The following is a 24059-nucleotide window of genomic DNA, read 5'->3' as shown; positions in this document are numbered from 1 at the left end:
AGAGTTGTAATCCTGCTCTGAGTTCTGTAGGGAGAGCATCTCATGGTAATTTCGGATTTAGCAAGAGCTCTAGCCGGGTGACAGTGAGCGCGCTCGCCCGCGCCCCGCTTTTCTCCGGGCGCACCTGGAAACTTTGAATCCCGAGAACATTTCTCTGTTTGGTTTAATCTTCTAATCCTCCATGCCCCCAGAGACGTTTGGGGAAGGGACAAGCTTACTCCGCCACCCCCGTGACACTGTTGCTCCCCAACTCTCTCATCCCACGCTCTAGATAGTCTGGGGTCTAGAAACAAGCCCAGCAACAGCACCTTTCGCGCACACCAAGGGTGAACATTTGACCGCCCGGGAGGCGCTTTCTTCCGACTTCGTTCCGCCGCGGGTCCGACGAGGCAAAGGGAGCCCCGGGGCGAGCCACCGCGTGGAGGAGAGGCTGGGCGAGAGAGCTACTGGGCAGGGGCGAGCGCGGGCCCGAGGGCGGGGCGGGCGCGGAAGGGCGCGAGGGGGCGTGGGCGCGGCGGCCCGCGCGCCCCGGCGGGCCAGGGGGAGGGGCGCTGGCGGGAGCGGCGCCTCCCGCCCGGGGTGAGCGGCGCGCGCGGCAGCCCCGCGGCACAGAGCGCGGAGCGGGGAGCGCGGGCCGGCGGCGGAGGCGAAGAGGGAGGGCTCGAGCGCAGACGGCCGACGCGCGGCGCGGCTGCCATGGGCGCGCAGTGACCGGCTGTTCAGCGCGAACTTCCTTGGCGGCGCGGAGCTCCCTGGCTGGCGGTGCGTCTCCTCGGTCACCATGAAAGGTAGGGCGGCGGCGGCGGGCTACGCGGGGCTCCGGGCCGGCAGGGCGGGTTCGGGGCGCGCGGGAGGGGGCGGAGGTGCAAGCCAGCGCGAACTTTCTCCGCGCAGAGGGCCAGGGGAGACGCTGCGCGGGGCTAGTGCGTGCACGCGTGGGGCGCTCCTCGGTCTCGGAGTTGGGCACGGCAGGAGACCTAGATGTTCGGGGTTTTGGAGCGTGCAAGTAATCCCCTCCCCATCGTGTCGCTGCAAAGTAGTTTGGAGCCCTAAGTCGTTGTTTACGGATTCCAGTTCTCAACTTTTTAATTGAAAAAACATGCCGAGGAGAGTGGAGGCATCCTCATTCCCCCCAGTCGATTTTCCGCTCTGCGGCGCTCCACACTCCGTTCGGGGTCCTCTCCTCCCGGCTGGTGCCGTTTCCCCATCAGAGAAGTCGATGTGCTGCCGGCCGGGTGTTTCCTCCCGGACTCGGGGATGTTCTCGGTGCGTCCTCCCCACATCTGGCAATGATTAGGTGCCCGCGGAGTTCAGCTGGCTCGGAAAGTGCGTTTGGCATCTTTCTCCATCAGACCCACCGATTGGAACATAACTGCTCTCCGTTCCGCGTCCCTTCCACGTGCCCGCCTGTGGAGTTGGTGTGCCCACGTGTGTTCAGAGGTGACACAAATCATCCCGTTGGTCGTCTCCGGGGCGGTGTCCTCTGCAGGCCGGTTTAGGGAAGTGTCAGATGTTATCGTACCTTTAAACGGAATCACAAGGAGAAGGGCTTTGCGGGGCAGCCTTCGCTTTATGAGAAACATAGAGATTGGCCAGCAGACTTCTGATTTACATGTGGGATAAATAATTACAACAGAGGCATCAAAGGGAATCGTTTGGGGATAGGCTGGCGTGGTCTTTACACAAGACTCGGGCCTGAGTGAGGGGGCTGGGTTCCGAAATGTCTTCCGACGGCGGTGACCGCATTTCCAGCCGCCAGAGACCTTGCCCTGCTGTCCGAGGCGGGTGCCCGGGGAGCCCCACACGCTTGGAAAGTAACTTTCGCCTCTAGGTTTCCCTGAAAGGAAGTCCTCGCTAAACTCTCCCGAGCGATAATGTCCTACCAATTAGCTACCCTTCCAAGGTGTCGGTTTCTCATCAGGGGACCCTAGGAAGGGCAGGGACTGAAAGTGAGCCTACCCGCAAGAGAAACAAAAGATAGGATACACTTTTCTGGCCAGGGAGTTATGAAACGCAGTGGTGTGTGTTCTTTTTCCACTCAGTTTCTCTTCTCTCATTTACATTTTGGGAAACACTCACTTTCCTCGGCCAGCACTGATTAAAGGATTCTCTCCGCAAGGAAAGAGTTCACAGGCTACACGTTACTTTGGGGCTCAGTTAACCATCATTTTAGCCAGAAGTTAATCTTCTCACTGCTGGTCCTGAGGCCAGTAGTTTTTGAACTGTTGGAAAAGATAAGATAACTGCTCACTCCATCAGCTCCCGTGTGGGTTCCTGAGCCCTGAAAATCTTATGCTTTTTGACTGGGTAAATGACCATTATTGCGGTTTGGGTATTTTTCAGTGTTATTCAAATCTGCCACGGAAGACACACCGGAAAGTCCTAAACATGTCTTTGTGAGATTTACTCTGCATTCTGGACCAGCTTGCAGACCCCCTGGAGAAGGCTCATTCCTTACCCTCTGGGATCCAGGCACTGCCTAAAGGCCCCACATACCTTCTGTTCCAGTGGGGGAGGGGTGATAAGGGACTGGTGAATCCCAGGGTAGACTACTCACTTTGAAGTCCTCTTTTAAAAGGAAATATTCTGTAAGAAGTTTGCTTACCAACTATTGCTATATAATTTACAGTCATTTGTCCGTTTAGTGAAATGGGGAAGGAAGGGGACAGTCATAATTTTATAGTATCTACTAAGTGCCAACCACTGTGCTACTCTCTCCAAAGCACTGTCAGTTAATCCTTTCAACAACACTATGAGGTAGGTATTTTAACCCCTACAGTATAGATGTGGAAACTGAGTCTAGAACAAATAGGAACTGGCAACCAGGAGTGTGGTAGGCACTAAAGACAAGCTTTGCCAGTTTCCCTGTGTTGCTTGGAAAGAGCTAGGACACCAGGTATGGTAACTTCTGGTGTAGACTAGAAGAAAAGTAAATCTCAGACAACTAAGTAGCCAACTAATCCGCAGTTGGTGTGGCAGCCAGGAAGGGGGTGGATCCAAGAAATTGGACACAAGCCTTCTGAAGCCAAGCACAGAGTGTATTTCTAGCCCCCAGAGGAAAGCCGCCTTTACCAAGTGGAATTATCTTGACAATTTGCCATTAGGTAACCACCCCAAAGTTTCCTTGGGTTTGTGATTATGTTGCATAGTTATTAACTCACTATGCTTAAGAAAGCCAACGTTTCATTAGAATTTAATTTCCCTAAATGATAGAGGCCAAAGACAAGCCTTGCAAATGCTTAAAGTATTAACTTAAAACATTTTTTTAGACAAATAGAAAATTAGTGGACATCTTAGAAGTTACAGAAGTTTTTTTTTTGCCAAAGCAAAAATTTAGCTTCTTCACGAGTCAGACACCTTTATGAGGTTCCTATTTGACTTTCTAATTCTGATGTTTCAACCTGGGACATGGCCTGTGTAATAAACCTGGCTTTTGGAGTGTAATTCCTTATCTGCCATGAGCCACAGCGCCACCTATCTGTTGCATTTAGCAAATATTTGTCTGTGTTTTATTTCCTCCATCTCTGGAATCACAAGTACCAAAATAATGACATCATTATGTATTTTCCAGCAGAAAATTACTTGCCTTGTTCCTGCAATACTTGCAGTCTTCCAAACTGATTAAAACACGAAGTTGGTTTTAATTTCCGATTTCATTTTCAATTAGCTGTACTGTACCATATAGTTCTCACGGTTTTGGATAAATATTCACATTCTTTTTGAAGGAATCTGACTCCTCCAGAGTGAGGTGTGTCATTATTAAATCACATTTCTAGTTCTGAAAGTTGGGAATATTGGTGAGTTTTAAAGCAGCAGTTGTGGCCTAAGAGATGGCCAAGAACAGCCACCAGCGCACGGGACCACAGAGGTCCAGACCACTGTTCTCATTTAACACAGGGAGCAGGTTGGTGCCATCAAAACATAGTATTCAGTTGCTTATTTTTGTGTGCTTGTATATAAACATTTCTGAAATACTGTTGTCAATAATACTTTAAAAATGCTCTGGTAAGCAGTCTACTGCTGGTTGTTTTTCTGGACTCATGGACTCCTTGCTTTACCACTGTCTCTAAGATTTCTTGTCCTTTTCTTTTAGTTTTTTTTTATTTTTTATTTATTTGACAGAGAGAGGCACAGTGAAAGAGGGAACACAAGCAGGGGGAGTGGGAGAGGGAGAAGCAGACCTCCCCACTAAGCAGGGAGCCCGATGTAGGGCTCGATCCTAGGACCCTGGGACCGTGACCTGAGCCAAAGGCAGATGCTTAACTACTGGGCCACCCAGGCGCCCCTAAGATTTCTTGTCCTTAACTGGGATTTGTAAACAAGTGTGTAAGGGCTGACTGCATTGAAAGCATCATGTTTTATGAAAGGAACTGGAAACAAACTGAGGCCTTTTTTCCTTCACTGATTGGAATTGGGGCTGCCCTTCCTTTGGAAGGTAAATTTGCAATCTGATTGTACTTTTGACTTGTCATTAGTTTGGGGATGCTTAACATTCTTAATCCAAGGTTTAATTATTGCAAAGTATATATCTTTCCTGTGGTCTCCTCCATAATTTCTCAAGATTGTGCCCTGCCCCCCGCCCCCCTGCCTTAACCATGCAGCTCATGCACTGATAATGGTGTGACTGGAAGAAGCTGGCAGATGGTAGCTGTCAAGCTATAGCAAAACCAGGTGCCTAATTTTCTGAATTAACACTTATTTTCCTTAAAATAGTGTTTTAAAAACAGTTGATACAGCTGCCAAAGTAAGTTAAATGACCCTCGAAGTACAAGTTTTCAGATGGGAAGAACAGATATTTAAATTTTGTGATAGAAGAAAAGCGTATTTCACCTGGGGTGAACACAGCATCTGAGTAATCTCTCAGGGGGCAAATCTGACACACGTCTCCCCATGGTTGGAAGGAGGGGTGGGGTCCTGGGAGAGGAAGCCCAGAGCCGTGGCAGAGCGCAGCCTTCCTGTTGGCAGTGTGTGTCTGTGGTGCTTTGGAACTTCAGCAGGTGAATCAGAATGGGAAGAATCAGGCAGACGGGGCGGGGGACAGCATTCTAGGTCTGGGAGGTAATCGTCTCTGAAGAGAGTCTACCCGCACCACGGGGTCAGCTCTACCAGGCTGGTTCTGCCCTCTCCATCTTCTGCCATTCTGAAGGCCCGGGCTCACTCTCTCTCAGCTTCCAGAGTTCCTGTCTGTGGCCTGGAGGCAGGGAACAGGATCATGTGTTAGAAGATAAATGCCACGGAGAAGGTTGATCTGAACCATGATTTATGCTCACAGACAACTTAGGTGTGACTGATGGCCACCTAGTGTGCCCACTTATTATTTTTCTCTCTAATAATAGCTAACATTTATTGAACACCTGCCAAGCCAAGTGTTCTTATTTTCTCCATTTTGCGGATGGGAAAATTTAGGCTCAAAGAGGTGTAGTTACCTGTAAGGGCATCCAGCTAGTCAGTAACAAAACTGGTATTCAAACTCAGGCAGTCTGGCTCCAGAACCCACATATTACACCTCTAGCTTAGACTCCTTTCTAGCCAAACCCTAATATTCCACTCAATCAGCACATCTTTGTTAAGTACCTATTGTATGCTGCATTCCACTAGGTACTAAGTGAGCAACATAGAGAAGGTCCTGTCATCTGGACTCAGACTTATAATAACCTGGCATCAAAGGTCTGAAGCACATCAATTTGATGTGCTCTTCAGCCAGCCACAGAGGATCCTCTCTAGACAGAAGCTCTTGCAAAGATAAAGCAGATGCCAGGGTCGTTGCAGTGTGTAGAGTTTATCTTTAGGAGGTTTTGCTTATGACTGATTGAATGAATGTGAATGGCCCACTAAAGCCAGCAACTCTGAAAGCAGCCTCTACACCACAGTCTTGCTGACAGGTTTGCCAGGAGACAATGGAACATTGTCAGAAGTGCCATTTTCGAGAATAGACTGTAACCACCAGTAGGTGATCAGTTAAAAAAAAAATTTTAAAAATTAAAGCGGTAGTAGTAAAGACAGTAATAAACATTTTGAGCAAGGGATAGGGAAGGATAGACATTCTTCATGGAAAGTATTTCATTCTTTAGTGCTGACAACACAGTTTCTAACCACACCAACAAAACTTGAGGGAGGTAACTTTCAATCAAGCCGTGATTTGATTTCTGTTTAAGTGGATGATATTTGAAGAGCCCAAACCAATATAGTACCTTGAAAACGTCTTGCTGAATGCTTATGGGACCTTTGTAATTATATGGCAGCGAAAGCCAATGTAAACAGAAATTAGTAGTCCCAAGTTAAGATGCCAAAGAGCTAACCCCTGAATTTATCATGCATATTCAATCAGTGCTCTTTAGAATATAAAGGGAATGTGTTTTTCCACATGGGAGAAATTTTTAAAATTAAGTAAATTTATTGGACTTGGATATATTAAATATAGCTCCTTTATGCTTCCTGAATGGTTTGGGATTACAAATCAGTATCACACGAGGTCGTAGTCACTAGCTTGAGAAATTGGACATTTGACATTCTGCCTAACTTGTACTTGGCTTTTGTGAAAGTAGTTGCACTGCTTTGGGCCTTAGTCACTTCCTTATGACATAGAAATGCTAGGAAACTAGCTGATATTTATATAACAACTTACTATTCACAGGCAAAATAGTCCACCCTTATAACTGATAATACATACTTTAAAATATAACATTTCATAAAATGTAATCATACGTAGTGATCTCAGGAGTTGAACCTGAGAACTTTATTTTTTTTAATTTTTATTTTTTAAAGATTTTTCTATTTTTATTTATTTGACAGAGACACAGCGAGAGAGGGAACACAAGCAGGGGGAGTAGGAGAGGGAGAAGCAGGCTTCCCGCTGAGCAGGGAGCCCGATGGTGGGGCTCGATCCCAGGACCCTGGGACCGTGACCTGAGCCGAAGGCAGACGTTTAACTACTGAGGCACCCAGGCACTGCGAACCTGAGAATTTTAGTGTGGTGGCAAGGAGTCTGGGCTGTGAAACCAGAGGGCCTGGTGGCCATATGCAAATTACCTAACCTCCCCTGAGGGGCCTGGTTTCCTTATCTGTCAAAGGGGGGGGGGAGTGGGAGAGGGAGAAGCAGGCCTCCCGCTGAGCAGGGAGCCCGTTAGGTTCCATCCCAGAACCCTGGGATCATGACCTGAGCCGAAGGCAGATGCTTAACGACTGAGCCACCCAGGTGCCCCAGGACATTTTAGTTTTTGTAATACTGTGTAATTGTAACCTGCTGCTTCCTCCAGGCAGTAATATAATTGCCAATTATGAACCATTTAAGTTAATCAAGTGATACAGTTTATTCCATGAAGAATAGAGTTCAGTTTTGAAAGGAAAGGAATTTTCAAATTATGAATGTGTTAAAACTGACCTCAGGGATAGGAGGGAGCTGTGCGTCTATAGCAACAGTGTTCATGTTGGTCCACCTCCAGCTGCTCGCTCTTGTGTTCTTGTCATCATCGTAACGTAGTAAAACAAAACAAAACAAAAAACCAGCCCTACTGAAAATGCAGGGACCATGTTTATAGTTAGTTTGTAATTCTAATGAAATCATACAATTTTCTCATTTGTGATAGTGGTAGAATATTGATTTAATACTTATAAATACATTTGATTTGCCTATGAGCACTAATTTTCCTGGAGCACCATTGTTCAGGTGCCTATTGATAATGACATAATATTTTCAAGATTTGTAACTCAAATCCAGTGTCCAGTTTTATCCAGTACAAATATGACATAAAAGAATCAAAACATAAAACAAATTTGCCTCTAAGGAACTGTTAGGACAGAGGTATGTATACATATTTTTTTAAAAACTACATGAGATCATGTCTATTTCACTGCTAGTGTTGATTTCCCATTAAGCTGTCATATTTGTATTTTATTATTTCTTTGGGCTACCAAATTCTAACTAGCTTTCACTTATTCTTTATTTAATATAGTGTTTAAATATATTCAAATATCCTTTATATTAAATATATTCAAATATTCATTTAGTACATTAATGAGGCATATTCAAATATTTAGTACATATATAGCCTGTCCTCAAGGAGCTTGCAGTCTGGTGGGCAGTGTAAGGCTTATGCATAAACGACTGTAATCTAAGGTAAAATGTGAAAAGTGCCTTATTTGAGGTTCAGATGAATGTTGCCAGAGGACATGGGAGGAGAGGGCGACCTGCTTGAAGTCAGGGGTATTTTCCTTTGGAGGGACGATGCAACCTGATTCATTATCTTGAATTAGAGTTCATATTTCAGATTGCATTATTCTAATTGTAATTGAAGAGGCAAATGATGCATCTGGGCACCCCACAACCTTAAAGTATGACATTTTAGTGTGGGAGGTGAGAGAAAATCGAAGTTTTCTCAAACTTTCTCTCCTAAGCTCAATGTTGGTCTCTCATTTGTAATTAATTATATTACTTTGGCATAATTGTTTGGATAACCTAAAGTTATGTGATTTCAAAACAAAACAGATGTATCCGTTATTTGTTGGGGGGGGGGAGGTTTAGCAAAGACCGGTTATTTTTTGCATGCCTCCAGAGAAATGGACAGCATTAGTTTTTCTTGACAAATGACCCATGTATTTGAGGCCCTTCCAGAGCCCTTATAAAATTTGAGGTAATGATTCATCTTCCTCTGGACTTTCTTATTATTAACCTGACCAATGTTATTGGATGAGGGGGTCCCTCATAAAAGAAAGGGAAGCATGTCCTCTCCTCTGTAGCTACCCATGAGTGGTAGATGTGGGGATCAAGGTTTTGAGGGTCATATTTGTTTCTTACTTTTTAAGTTGTCAAAGTTGACTCTTGGGGGAAATCTGGTTTAGCCCCTACTACAAAAAAAAAAAAAAATCACTTCAGTTTTGTTGGCCTATAAAGGAAGGAAAAAGGTATTGTATCTCCCTTTACCCTAAAAGCAAATATCTGCTGTTTTTACAAGCATCAGATTTGTAAGTTGTGCCAGAAATTGGGGTCAGTTTGTGTCTGTAATATTGACTAAAAAAAACAAAAACAACTTATACCACTGAACCAAACAGTGATCCCATTGTTGCAAAAGATAAAATTTGAAAAGCACCTGAGTAATCGAAATAAATCTTCTGTAATATTTAGAATAATCTAGAAGTATTTAAATTGCTACAAATTCCTTGATCCATTTGGGGTGGGAAGGGGGGAGGCCCAGAAGGCAGATCTAATTACCCCATCAAAATTATCTGGAACCTCGGTATTTTGCTACACTGCACTAAGCTCATTCACTTGCACAATACTTAACAACTGCGGCCCAGAAATGCCAATAGGGCAAAGCAAACTATACAAGGGGCCACATAAGGTTTTATATTTATAAAGCTATGAAGCCAGGGCAGATAGTGCCAGTTCTGCTCTTAGGGTTAAATCAAGATTAAAGAGTGTCTGTCTTCAGTTTTTACAGCTCAAATTCATTAAGATACATCTTTTTCAAATCAAACAGATGCTTCAGTGCCAGTTAGCTACAGCCCACATTGAACCCACTCTGCACGTTACCCTTCCTAGCCAAACTTCCTTGCTGTCAACCTCCCCCATATGCTCAATTCACACTGGAGCTTCGTGTCTTTGGAAACTCAAGCATTGGGGCCACGTGGGTGGCTCAGTCAGTTGGGCATCTGACACTTGATTTTGGCTGGGGTCACGGTCTCAAGGTTGTGGGATCGAGCCCCAAAGTTGAACTGGTGTTCAAATTCAGGTCTTACAATTCCAGAGCCCAAGCTTTACCAGTACATCAGTCTAGCTTTAGGAGAAAAGTCCTCCAGAGCAGTACAGCAGTGTCCCAGGGCAGGTCCAAAATACTTAGCAACCCAGGTGATGCTCTGTGGAGGCCACAGTTCCACAGACAGCTAACTCCATGAAAGCTCCTCCATGCAGCACTGGCCAGTGGAGGGTGACGGTAGACTCAGGGTGTTTGGCCCCAGGAGCGCAGGGGCACTTTCTCTTCTCCTCAGCACCCAGTCCTGCTACAATAGCTGTTGGTGGTGGGAACTCACGGGGGAACAGCTGGCAGGAATGCTCCCAGCAGAGCATTTCACCAGCTGGTTTGGAAGCAGTTAAACATTTTACACCCGCCCCCCACCCATGGGACTGTACTGTTTTATTCTAACGGCAATGGCTCTAGAAGACCTGGGACTGCATTGAGGTAGAAACGGCACAGAGTAGCTGATGGATACACCCATGTGGATGGCATCACTGGACCCAGTTTGGAAAAGAAGTCTGAATTCAGCCTAGCCTCTGTCCACGGTCCTTCAGCCTGGCTCCTAAAAAAGTCTGAACTTGTTCTGTTCAATCTGGCATTTGTCGGAACCTGCATTGTGCCAAGGATTGAAGGCTGAAAGTCCATATTCTGTTGCCTCAGGTGGAACCCTTCACACTGGCTCTTTGAAGCAGGGTGGACCTTGGACCTCTGGACCTTTTCTGGTTGGCAGCATCTGTAGGGCCTGAGCACTCTCATTTTTGTCTGATTTGTATCTTCCAACCACATTCCCTTGTTTGTTTTAGTTTTTTTAAATCAAAATCAGAGATGTACATAGTTTAAGGAGTCAAATAATATTTATTATGAATGAGATTTATTATGAAAAAAGGCAGTTTCCTGCCCGGCTCACCTTCATTTCATCATTTTCCAGTCCCCAGAGGCAGCCTCTTCAGAACATTTGTAGCATTTTCTTTTGGCATTTACTTTTCTTGCGGTTATCCACCAATGCTTAACAAATCATCCCCAAACCCTGCAGCTTAAAACAACAGTTGTTTATTTGTTCAAGATTCTGCGATTCAGGCTGGCCTCTGCTTCCTGAGGTGTTGGCCAGGCTGGACGGCCTCCCCGCCATGGCTGGGCATCAGCGGGATGGCTGGAATGGCTTCCTTCCCTCCAGCGTCTCTCATCCTCCAGAGATCTTCCCTTCCGGGGGCTCCCCAGTCCAGCATGGTAGTTGGATGTTGCGCATGGTAACTGGCTGCTAGGAGGGTGAAAACAGAAACTGAAAAGCATCTAAGGCCTGGTTCCTGAGGTCACCCGCTGCCACTTCTGGCAAATTGCATCAGCCAAAGCAAGTCATAGGGCCCTCCCAGATTCAAGAGAGTGGAAATGGACTTGCACGTGGAGGGATGGAAAGAATTATTGGTAGTCCTTTATGCAGACCATCTGCCACAACCCCTTTTTTTTAAGTGGCGTGCTTATGGTACTCCCTCTTCCTCTTCTTCCTCCTTATTACTACCATTATTTTGAGTTTAGGCATTATATACTGACTTCCCTTTATAGCAGATAAGGATTTAGTTCTTTTACCCTCATCTCCACCCAACACCCTCATGGACACCTTCTGTTGCCCTCCATCATCCCAATATAGTTACATCACAATCTTGATTAAAGCAATATTCAGTGTTCATATTACTATAATGGTATAAATGCTCTTCACAGCTGACTGCTGTTTCTTTCTTGGCATAATTTCTCTTCTCTGGAGCTAATAATCCTCTTGTTATTTTGTTTGCTTAGCTTCCTATGTATGTACACATCATCATTCATCCCCAGAGTCTCTTCCACTTTCCTGGATCTCTACGCATGTGCTCACCTATAGTAGACATTCTTTCATTTCCATCTTTTTGAAGAAATCTTCCCCAGTCTTCTGACCTACTCAGGGTGAGGGTTAGATTAGAGTGTGTAGTGTGCATGCACATGGATACACACACACGTCTTTCTGGGTTCCTTATTTTAGTGGAATGCATTCTCTAATAATGTCTTGAAGATGTGCATGAAAGGTACATTTTTGGGGGATCTGTAGATCTGTAGAGATCTTTATGTTACCTATTTATTCATTTGAGAGATTTCTGTGTAGGAAATAATTTAGCCTTAGAATTTTGAGGGCATTGATCTGTTTTCTTTTAGTTTTGCTCTTGAGAAGTGAGGTCATTTTTTTTTTCCTTTTAAGTAACCTTTTTTTTTTTTTCTTTTTTTCTTTTCTCCTGTCTGGAAGCTTTTAGGATTTTCTTTTCGTCCTCAGTGTTCTGAAATTTTATAGTGATGTGCCTTGGAACAGATCTCTTTCCTTTGTGCTCAAAGTAATGGGCCCTTTCTCTCTGGAGACTCCTATCCTTCAGTACTGAAAAATTCTGTTCATTTCATCCCCTCGTGGTTCTCTACCTCTCTTCTTTTACCCAAAACACCCGTTATTTGAATATTGGACCCACTGAATTGATTCTCTAAATTTTTTTTGCCTTTGTTCTTTTCTATTTACTTGCTTTTTTCTCCCTTCTCTTGGAATATGTCAACTCTATTCCCCAACTCTTCTATTAAATTTTTATTTTTGTGATCATACTTTTAACTTCCAAGAACTTTTTCTTTTTCTCTATGGTTCTTTTATTATAGCATCCTATTCTAATTTTATGGCTATATTCTCTTATCTCTCTAAGGATATTAATGCTAAAATTTTTTTTGAAATTTTTATCATGTCACGTAATATTTATTCCCTCCAAATTTCTTTATCTGGTTTCTTTATTTTCATCTTTGTCTTTTCATGTTAGAGGCTGTGTCAGATGTCGGGTGTCTCGTCTGTAGGAATAGGATATTATAAAGGTTAATTAGAACCTCTTTGTTTTGGTGGGATTTGTGAACTGTGACTGTCACTCTAAGCTGAACTGGCTGGGCTGTTCCGCTGGGGACCTCCCAGAATCAGAATCATTCGTTTGTTTTTCTCTTAACTGGTCAGATTTCCCAGGAAGAGCCTTCCAGTCTTTGGCCTGAAGGGTCCAGGCTGGCTGATTAAGTGGGAGAGGAGGACCGTGCGTCTGGACATTCCATGTGTAAACTTTCACCTTTTCCCTGACTCCACTGCAGTGCCCTCATCTCAGCTGTTCCTGGTGTCCTCTAGACAAGAGACCTTTTGTTTTTAACTTCTCTGAATAATAAACCTTACACCTTCTGCTGTAGTCAGGGGGGGCCAGTTACCTAGCTTGGTGGGGGGACTTGGGAGGTCCAGCTGCTTTTTTTTTCCCCCACAGACCACATATACTATTTAAAGTGTGTAAGTCAGTGGGGTTTTTTGTTTTGTTTGCTTAAACCATCATCACAATCAATTTTAGAACATTTTTGTCACCCCAAAAAGAAATCCCATACCCATTAGCAGTCACTTCCCATTTTCACCCTAAAACCTCCAACCCTAGGCAACCTTTGACCTGCTTTCCAACTCTGTGAATTTGTCTCATGTAGACATTTCATTTCATATAAATGGAGTCTGTCAGGACTGCCTTCTTTCACTTAGCATGATATTTTCAAGGTCATCCATGTTGTGGTGTGCCTCAGTGCTTCATTCCTTTTTATAACTGGGTCATACTCCATTGTATGGCTCTATGCTAATTTATCCATTCATCATTTTGTGGACATTCAAATTGTTTCCACTTTTCTCCGTTATGACTAATACCGCTACAAACATTTGTGTGCAAGTTTTTGTGTGGACATGTGTTGTCATTTCTCTTGGGTGTATGCCTAGGGTGGAAGGGCAGCATCATATGGTGTCTCTATGCTTAACCCTTTTGAAGAACTGTCAGACCATTTTCCAGAGTGGCTATACCATTTTGCATTACCACCACTCGCATATGAGGGTTCTGATTTCTGCCCATCCTTGCCAACATCTATTATCTATCTTTTTGGTTATAGTCAACTGCTTCTTTAATATATGTTCATCCCATCCATCCATTTTAGCCTTACCTTGATTCTCCTTCAAGAGTGACCTGTGCCCCAAATTCCTTAGCCTTTTCAGGGTTCTGGGATGGAAAGCATTGCATCTTAGCTTTTCTGCTGCTAGCACAGGGTTCGGTTTCTTGGGTCTGTGGGGTCAGTGACCATTATGGTGTGGAACTCAAGGGCCCCCCAGATCTGGGTCTTAGTCTTGGTCTGTCTACTTATAAGCTGTGAGACTTGGGGTCAGGTTATGTACCTCCCCTGAGCCTTAGTTTTCTCATCTGTAAACAGATGCATAATGAAGAAGTACCTGACATATAGGAGGTATTAACCAAATATTCTCTTATTTTCCCCAAACATGGTGGATATTCAAAAAGAAAAAGATTTAATCTCTTTCTTTCAGGAATTCTTCAGCTGGTAGTAGAGATAGAGACATGTATAACTCACAGCTACTTAATTTTCAACAACTATTGAGTATCTGTAACATGCCATAAATGTACTAGCTGCTGAGGGTACAATATGGCAAGTTTCCTGCTTTCAGATGACATTCTCTCTGGTGGCATGAAAATCAGAAACTGGAATATGGGGCAGACGGAGGAAAGTGCTGTCAGATGGACCCAAAGGGAGTGCAGGGGAAGGAGAGGTAAATTCTAACCGTAGGGCATCACACACGGCCCTCAGATTGATTGGAGCATCTTCACTTGAACTCACTGAGATTATCACATCCACAGGCCCTCAGTACTATAAAGAGAGTCTGGGATGCACTTAGCTTGGGTCTACAGGGTGTGAGGAAAAGGTTTTGAGGATAGACCACAACACTGCACATCATGTCAGGGTTATTTGTCATCCTCAAGCCCATCTGTCCGCTACTGTGGGCCCCATTGTAGTCTTTTGCCCACTAAAATGTTCAAGCGATAGGAACACTTGACCTCTCATCTCTCTTGCGGCTTGTGTAGCCTGATGTGGGTTGCCCATACAGCCACAGAGCCATCAACTCTGGAATCTCTCTTTCTCTGGCTCCATCACCAACGTGAATGGTCTGTTTGTTGGCTGCATAGCAGGGAAAATGTGGCAGTGGGCCTCTGGGGGCCAAATGAACTGTAGGTCAGTATTACCTAACCAACTTCACCCAGCCTTTAAGGATAGAAGAGGATTCTAAGGTCAACTGTTGAAAACATGGAGTAAAACAAAGTTAAACAAGTTTTTTCTCTTTCCATTAGCACTTCTCAGATCTCTAATAGTTCAAAAACCGCTATGAATTGCCAAGAGAGGGATATAGTATGCCGTGTTTCCCAAATTCTCTTTCTCGCTCCAAAGGAAAAACATTAAGAAGATTAATTTAACATACCTCTCTGTGAGACCTTCCCTGATCATCTGAGTGAGATGTGATCTGTGGTACGTCATTTGTACCCCTCAGAGTTGGATGAGACAAAACTTTGTATTCTTTTAGTAGCCGCTGTAAGAACTCCTGATCCTTTTGGGAAGAGGCTTAAGACAAGAACCAGGAGATCCTCGGGTCTTCTTAGGGGTCACCTGGAAGGCCTTTGTTTTCTTGAACCCCTGAATGGGTTTGAGCATGTTAATTTGGAGACAGAGCTGAATTGCTTTAGTAACAAAAATATGAGACATTTGAAGTTCCCAGGGAAATTTCAGGAAGGAGACAGGAGTCAGTCAGACTAAATGCTGCATGGGAAAAAGATCAGAGGGGAAAAAGAAAACAAACAAACAAACTAATGGTAGGCCTGCTGAAAAGAAGCTTTGGGGGGAGAACAGAAATGTCTAATGGGAAATTTTAAGCTGTTTGCTATCAGGGGTGCGGCATGAATCACTCTTTTGTTTCCACTGTGAGATCCTCAGTGATGCCTCCTTGGTTCACAACGTCTGTGTGTGAGTAGATCCTTCTGCCGACGTGACATGGCAGAGGAGGGGCTGGGGCTGGTGGGGCGGTTGACGTCTGGGTGGCACCATTACCTGTGTTCATGTCTCATCAATGCCACTAGGCTATAAGCATGTATTTATTGAATGAATGAATAAATAAATGCATGGATTTCTAAGCAGAAGCAGCAGATCATGGTTTCTCATTAATTAAGACTAGACCAAGCTACTCAGCCGTTAATATGATAGGATTACTTAGTAAAGCTGGCCCCAGAGGAGCTTAATATGTATTTGTAGAAAAAAACAGTCACCGAGTGACAGAAGGGTGCTGTTCTCTGGGTTGTAAGCATGTTCTAACATGTAGAAAGAACTAAGGCGTTCATCTTTGACATAAGGAGACTGCCTTAATTATGAAGACCAGGCCTTCTAGATTCCTAGCAAGATCTCTTCCCTGTTCTCTGAGTAAGGAAACAATGATAAAATACAGAAATATCACACTTCTCCTTTCTCTGCTGGAAGTAAGTGCTCTCTCACTAGTGTTTTCATAGCACTTCCTGACACACTAGTGCTCCAAGGTCCACCGCACTGTATTATAGATGTCATACCTCTTGGGTTTTTTCCATGACATTCCAAGGTTCAGATAGATCCACGTCCTGCATCCCATTTGGGGTCTGAAAAAGATGATCACAGAGGCTTTATTACCCACCCACCCCCGCCCCAAAAGCCTGTCAGCTTCTTGAGGGAAGGGACCATGTCTCACTCATTTCTGAAGCCCCACCGCCTGGCAGTCTCCGGTCCAAATAAGTGCTTTTGAACTGAACCGCTTTGCCGGGAGAGAGCTGAGCGCTGGTGCGGTAATGGTGACCGGCTCAAGAGTAATTGATTCGGGCTCCCTGGAAAGGCTTGACACCTTTACCTGTCATCAGAAGTTGCACAAGAAATCACCAGACCCACACTTGGCAGAACTGTAAAATAGGTTCTTTATCACTGTGATAAAGAATCACACCGCATTTGTCTTGGGAGGGTGGGGTGGATTTAGACCTTTTGGTAGAAAGCTTTGCAGACCTATTTCTTTTGTTTCCAGAGGGGCCTACATTTAGGAATTCCCAGAACAAGGCTGTCTTTTGAAATGTATTTACTGGGAACCATCTGGTGGTCCCAGTGATCCCATGGAAAGGGAGTGGGGAAGGATTTGGTTGTCACTGCAGAAGTCATGCTGGGCTCCTGAGATGCCACATTTAGTGGAAGACAGGACCCCAGAGCCTGGCATCTGAGAGGGAGGGCTGTAGGCTCAGTTATGTGAAGATAATGTCACCCTCTGGACAGCGGGTTATCCAGTCATCATTCAACAAAATCTATTTTGCTCCTGCTTTGTGGCAGGCACCATTCTAGGCATGGGGGATTCGTTCATGAAACAGAACAGAAAAAGTGTGTGCTCACAGAATGCATGATCACACCGCGCGCACGTGCGCACACACACACGCGCGCGTGCGCGCACACACGCACACACAAATAAGGATGGTGTCAGAGAGTAATATTAAAATAGGGTGGTTGGTGTGACAGGGATGGCCAGGTTGTGGTCCAGAAAGGCATCTCAGAGATGTCATACTTCAGCTGAGACCTGAATTCGAAGGAGTCGCCTCAAAATGGGGGGAAGAGCATTCCAGCCAGAGGGAGCAGCCAGCGCAGGGACCCTGTGGTCTTTCTCAGAGAGCGTGGTATGTTCCAGGAGCAGACGGACAATGTGGGCAGACGGGAGGGGGGAGCAGGTAGAGATCACAGCTGTTGAATCCCTCACTGACCCCGTCCTTCTGGGCCTCCCCAGAGTTAACACTTTGTCTTTTCTTCTCCTGCAGACGACTTTGCAGAGGAGGAGGAGGTGCAGTCCTTCGGTTACAAGAGGTTTGGTGAGTTCTAGCAAAGCTCTTTTCCTTCTCCATGCTTGACCTGAGATGCGGTAACAGGCCATTGCTGGACCTTTGGCACACACAGATATGTGTGGTTCTGAGGCCCAGTTTTGGTTGGAAATTGAGTTTCTGTGTAACAGGTGGATGACTTCTCATAACACCAAGGGTAATGAAACAGGAGTTGTGCCCTAGTGCAGGAAGTAAGGGGATACTCATGGGGTCCACTGGATACAAACCAGATGGTTTAATAGGCAAAACATAATGGGAAAGGTAAATCTGTGACAGGACAGGAGCAAAAATACACAAGATTTCTCTATTTTGATATTTAGAAAACATCTTTGCTCTCTTTTCTCAAGTCTCATGTCCATAACGTAGTGGATAAGTGAGAGGAAGACTTTGTCCAGGACCCCAGCTAGACATAGGTGTGCTGTGGGAGGCTGGATAGTGGCCCCCCAGAGGGATCCATGACCTAATCCCTGGAACTTGCATGTTACCTTATATGGCAAAAGGTGCTTTGCAGATGTGATTAAATTGAAGATCTTGAGATGGGGAGATGATCCTGGGCTATCTGGGTGGGCTGTAAGCTCGATCAGAGTGTCCTCATAAGAGGGAGGGAGAGGGATATTAAATGCCTGAGAGGAGAAGGGGGTGGGCTGGTTGAAGCAGACGGGAGCGATGTGCTCTGAAGGTGGAGGAGGGGGCCACGAGCCAAGGAATACAGGTGGTCACTAGAGGCTGAAAAAGGCAAGGAAATGGATTTTCTGGTCAGAGCCTCCGGAGGGAGCTCAGCCCTGCCAGCATCTTGATTTCAGCCAACTGGAGTTGATTTCAGCCTTCTGGCTCCTCAAACCCTGAGAGGAGAGATTTGTGTTTGTTTTAAGCCACCACGTATGTGGAAATCTGTTATGGCAGCCGTAGGGAACCGAGCGACGGTCCTCTGTCTCCGAGGCTGCTGCACATGGTGCGTGTCTCTCTCTGACCGTGCTGCTCATGTTCTGCAGTTCGGTTTCGCACTGCCAGTGAACACTGCAGCGTTCCGGAGACAGTTCAGGGGAGCCAGGGCTTTTCTGTCCAGCTTGTTTCTGTGCCTTGGCAAGAGGAAGAGAAGAGGGATAGAGGAGAAAAGAATGAGTGAATGAGTGAGAGAGAGTGTGTGTGTGTGTGTGTGTGTGTGTTTGAGTGTGAGAGGGAGAATGTAAGAGAGAATGAATCTACTTCCTGTTGTTAAAAAAACAAACAACAACAACAAGAAACAACTCCTGGTTGGACTTTGATTAAAGTTAACAGTCCCCAGCTGCTTGGCTCCCTCACTGCTTTAACATCCTTCCTTCTGGATACAAACTTCTCCATTTCTTTCTGTGACAAAGTAGGGGTTTACAGTGGGGATGTGCTGGCAGGGATGCTCAGTACTTTCTCCCCTCCTGCACACCACTGTTCTTTACCTGCACATTACATATTTTGGGATTAGTTCCCTCTGTTGTTCTGCTGTGCTGGGGTGGGCTCACTGAAGTTGGTAGCAAGAGCAAAGATGAACGCGGGAATTATAAAGGAAAGGAAGACAGAACAGACCAAAATGAAAAGGTAGAAATAGGGACGCCTGGGTGGCTCTGTCAGTTAAGCGTCTGCCTTTGGCTCGGGTCATGATCCCAGGGTCCTGGGATCGAGTCCTGCATCGGGCTCCTTGCTCAGCAGGGGGCCTGCTTCTCTGCCTGCAGCTCCCCCTGCTTGTGCTCTCGTGCTCTCTCTCTAGCAAATAAATAAATAAAATCTTAATAAATAAATAAAATAAAAAAGAAAAGGTAGAAATAAAGAGGAAAATCAAACTAGTCAAAAAGACAAAATCAACATTTACATCCCTATCTATTTTGGAAATCAGTAGATTTCAAATATTTATTTGGACATTAGTAGAAATAGGAAGAATCATGAGAAAAGGTTTCTTTAAGAACAGTGACCTTGAGAGAAATTTTATTTAAAATTTCATGACCATGTAACTAACTATATGGGTGGGGATTTGGTGAAAAATACACACAAATAATAGGTTGCTGAAAGATTTCATTTGTGGTGGTTGACTAATGTGTGGAAATCACAAACCGATGACTTAGAGGACACGTGATAACAACTTACCAATATTGGAGAGCATGAGCAGAGAGGCAGGGCGAGAGTGAGAGCAGGTGGTACGAGTAGACGATGGGGATGAAATCAACGTGGGACATCTTGGAAAAGGCTATGAGAGAGGTGTCCCGGTGTTGAGAGTTCTTGGATTCAGTTTTTAGGCAAGGTGATGGATATCCAGCATAGGGGTAGAGTAGAATTTTGGAGATGGAAGAGCCTTTGAGATGATTTAAATCAGCCTTTAATTTTATAGGTAAGGAAGGTGAGGCCCAGATAGATTAAGTCCTTGCTCAACCAAGTTAGGTGGAGCTGCGGTTGGATACTGGGTCTTCTACCCCTCAGGCAAGTGTAGTCTTGGGGAAGGGTCCCAACAATGGGGTTGAGGTGATTTCTCAACTTCCATGTCCTAGAAGTGTCCCTGCAGTTCTAGAAACCTAAAGTGGGCTGCTGGCTCCACCACAGAGCCTCATCATTTTTGCAAGCACTAGGACTCTGGATCTGGTTTTATCGAAGGTAAATGAGTTTCCAGTTCCTAAGAAGTAGCCAGAGCTGGTCACTGAATGCAGCAGAACCCAAGAACCCATTCCTTCAGGTATGGGTAAACGTTAAACTTTAACCATTAAGGGAGACAAAGTGATGTAAGGTGGTGTGGGTGGGAGGCATCTAAAGACCCAACAGCCCTGTAGGACCTGCCCCTACTTACTCTTGTGACTTGAAACCAGGCACTTAAACTCCGTGGGCCTCAGATGCTGCATCTGCCCAGTGGGCAGAGTGACACCTGCCAAAGGAGGTAAGTCTCCCTCACAGGCCTGTGGTGAGACTAAGAGAGATACCAGGCGGATAAGTGCTTTGAAGGTAGAGCGTTATAAAAGCCAAGGTGCTGCTACTGCGCTCCCGAGGTGAGGGGCTGTTATCACTCTCTGGACATTCTGGTACAGCCACTGCCAAATACCAAAGCATGACAGGTCTGAAACTTCATTCCTGAAGAGATGTAAAGGTATGATTTACTTTCCAATGTGGTAATATTGTCGGCTTTTATTTCTGCAAAAGTAGACTTGGTAATGTACAGGGTTTAGTTATTGTCTAATTTTAGGTATGTCTTGTTTATGATTTGCATAACTGAATTTATTTTTTAAAGTTTTTTTTTTTTAAGATTTTGAAGATAGAGAGCACAAGTAGGCAGAGAGGCAGGCAGAGGGGAAGGAGAAGCAGGCTCTCCACTGAGCAGGGAGCCTGATGAGGGACTCAATCCCAGGACCCTGGGATCATGACCTGAGCCGAAGGCAGACGCTTAACCGACTGAGCCACCCAGGCACCCCCCATAACTGAATTTAGACTATAGGTGAACCAGGGGTTCATTATTCACAGGGCAAAGGGGCTACGTACTGTTCTAGCAAATTGTTACCTGGTGGCTTGTTTCCAAAGGTATTTGTAGATAGTTATTCAGAAGCATTTGCTACGTGAAGTCAGGACTGTTTACGTAAGAATACTGCACTTTTTCAAATTTGGTACAAAATTACAGTAAAGAGCAAAATGGGTGATTTTTTCTAGGAATTGAGTGTGGCGTTATTTTAGGACAGCCATCCCTTGTTTATTTGGGGATTCATTATTGCATTTTGGTCTCAAACAGGTCTTCTGTTTTTCTTCAGTCTATTTATATGTTATGCTTGTTAACCCCTTTCCCAGAATTCCGGACAGTTGTCTCGGGGAGAGACAGACTTAAATCTGATGGGTTTGCCACTTATTTGCTTCTCTGACAGAAGCTTCAGTGAGGGGAAGCTTTGAAAGGTTAATGAAGGAAGCATATTCAAGCTTTAATCAGGCTCTCAGGGCCAGCATTTCTTGGTCTCAGTATGCAGAGCTAATTAATTTAGGATGTAACTATAGTTACAATTTGGCAGAGCTCCTTCTCTGGAACATGAGGCACCTGTATATTAATTTGTACTTTCTAGAGATAGAATACAATATGTACTACGGTGGTACTTTTCTACATATTTCTGTTACCCTTTTCTTTAAAAGTATCACATATAGCTCTAGTATCCTTTATTATTATAGTTAGCAGAAAAGGAAGGAGAATTAATTCGCATTTTAAGGGGTAAATATAAACTTATAAATTTTGTTTTCTTCATTAAAATGATATAGAGTAGAAGCAATGAAGAATGTCATTTCCATTCCAAGGGATAAGTGCATCAGAATTCCATAGGAGAAGGGGAGAAGTGTGGGAAGAGCAGTGAGTTCCAGAACATGTGTAGAAATGATCATAGCAAATCCAGCTCACATTTGTGTATCACATTTATCTTTCCAAAGGACAAACATATTTTTCCTTCACAACAACTCCATGAGGACAGCAGGCCAGGTGGTTATCTTTCCTGTTTGTTGGCTGCTTTTTATCTTTCCTGAAGACAGTGGGGGGCAATGATTAGGTGTATGGGCACTAGAACCAGGTGTATGGGTTTGGATCTGAGTTCCCAAGCTCCCCAACTGTGTGACCTCAGGTGCATTATTGCAAAGCCTACTTCCTCACTTGTAAGGTTGGGTCAGCCAGTTCCATGAAGTTGTTGTGGAATTAAATGGGATGCTGGGTTCGTTAGCACAGTGCCTTGCACACTATGAGCATCCTATAAGTACTGATCATTGTTCTAACACTGGGTTCCTTCTTGGACCTTCTGGTCCTGCTGCTTAAACATAGAGCCTTAGGATTTATTTAGTAGGCCCCTGGAACCTTCTGATTTCCAGCAGCCTCATGAATTCTTGTTCTGTCATACCTCTTGCTTTACTGCTAAAAATTAGGAGAGGTGAGAAGACCTAGGGACAGCAGCTGTGTGCCCCAGCATCCTGGTGGGTGGTGTGGGTGTCTAATGGTGAATACCATGCTGGATGTCTTGGGCCCTCCCTCTAGAGCCTGCTTTGCCTCCTTTCTGTGCTGGGGCAGAAGGGCGCCGGGACCAACTCTTTTTCCTCGGTTGCGTTGGGTTGTCTTGAGTTATCTTTAGAATCTGATCTGGTATAATAATAGGGTGCCCAAAGCTGGAATGGTGGAGGAGCAAGAGCTCCGTGGCTCCACCTGTGAAAACCAGGGGTAGAATTAAGGGATGCAAGTGACCTACTGGGAGCAGCTGGAAATGTCCGTTGTTTGTATTTGACAAAACTATGACAAAATTGCTTCCTTGGAGCTCAGCTACAGGGAATGTTAATAGCGATGAGAGAAAAAGATCTGAAAAATTGCAAACTGGGAAACATTAACAAAAAGTTAAAGGAAGCATTCTCTGTGAGGTAGAACTCAAGTCTTTCGTAAAAACTAAGAAAATTCTGAGAGAACTACTCAGAGAAAAATTATACAGGGGTTACAGTCCCAAAAGGGGTATCACAGGCCTTTTCCTAAGTGTGTTCACAGAAGTGTGCCCTTGAGTGTTTTTTTCCACCTGCGACTTCACAGGCCTCTCTGTACCCATAGTTTCAAACACACCGTGCCTTTTCTTTTCCCATTTTTCCTTTGAATGATAATTTCAAATTAGCAAGAATATCTGGACGGTGCTGGACATGTGGAAGCAGCCTGTGAAATCTATATGGAGTAGAGACCAGCCCTGCTCCAGAACGGCCCCCACCCTGCTCGTTACCTACACCATCCTCCAGACCCATCCTCCAAAGACATCCATGTAAAACCTCAGTGGCTACAGTCAAATCACTGAGCTGTTTCTTGCCAAGAGTTTTAGAGGAACTTAATGTCTAAAAGTGTGAAAGACCACAGAGACTTCTGAAAAAGTGTGACACATATATGCTCAAACAGCCAGAAAGAAGAGTTCTGTCTGAGGTACGTGGTGAGCTTTGCTTTCAGTGCAGAGGGCTGAAAGAGTTTACCAAGAGGATGCCAAACTGTCTTTGGGGAGCTGCTCAAGGTAAACACTTGGATGCCTCAACTTCTCGTTGTTTGGGCTTAGGGACCAGGCTGCTTGTCTCTTCTCTCCCAGGATACTTCTAGAAGCCTGGCTTCATGTTTGGGTTTGGAGAAGGCCCTGCTTTGAAGTGATCCACCTCCAACAGCAAAGGAGGGATCCCCACATCCCTCTCACTGGTGCCTGTCAAGACTGACACCAGCGGAGCTCACCCCTTTCCCTGATAAGAATGCCAGGAATTTCCATAATATCCTGTGGGGACTGGTTAAATAAGCTCAGCATGGGGCTGGCCTTTCAGCAGCACATCTTCCAAGCATCTCTGAATGGAAATGGTATAGGATCAGGCAAAGGACTGACCCTGGGCAGAGAGACAAGTTAGGGCCGGAAACAGGAGTCTGAGTATCCCTGTGGGATTTCTTGGAAATGTTCAAGCCATTCGCATCACTTTTTATTTAGGTTTTATTTAGGCAGGGTTTTATTTATGTGGTTTTGTAAGTCCTAATGAAGCTGATATTTCTGATTTTATAAGAATTTGGTGTTAAAGGCTTCTGGAGAAGTAGACACAAAAG

At 44.8% G+C, this 24059-nt stretch overlaps 1 protein-coding gene across 1 annotated transcript in view; it reads left to right on the top strand.

Moving 5' to 3' along the window:
- Positions 1–581: 581 nt before the first annotated feature.
- The window catches only part of COLEC12 (collectin subfamily member 12), a 187514-nt gene continuing 164036 nt past the window's right edge, over positions 582–24059 (top strand). The window contains exons 1-2 of the mRNA XM_025886872.2: positions 582–788; positions 17435–17485. Coding sequence (XP_025742657.1) covers positions 782–788; positions 17435–17485 — 58 coding nt within the window. The 5' untranslated portion in view covers positions 582–781. The remainder of the gene's footprint in view (positions 789–17434; positions 17486–24059) is intronic.

The sequence above is a fragment of the Callorhinus ursinus genome, unplaced genomic scaffold, assembly GCF_003265705.2.
Source record: "Callorhinus ursinus isolate GAN/ISIS: 27379988/994484 unplaced genomic scaffold, GSC_fseal_2.0 scaffold11, whole genome shotgun sequence".
NCBI classification, from domain to species: Eukaryota; Metazoa; Chordata; class Mammalia; order Carnivora; family Otariidae; genus Callorhinus; species Callorhinus ursinus.
This window is presented reverse-complemented; position numbering and strand designations above follow the sequence as displayed.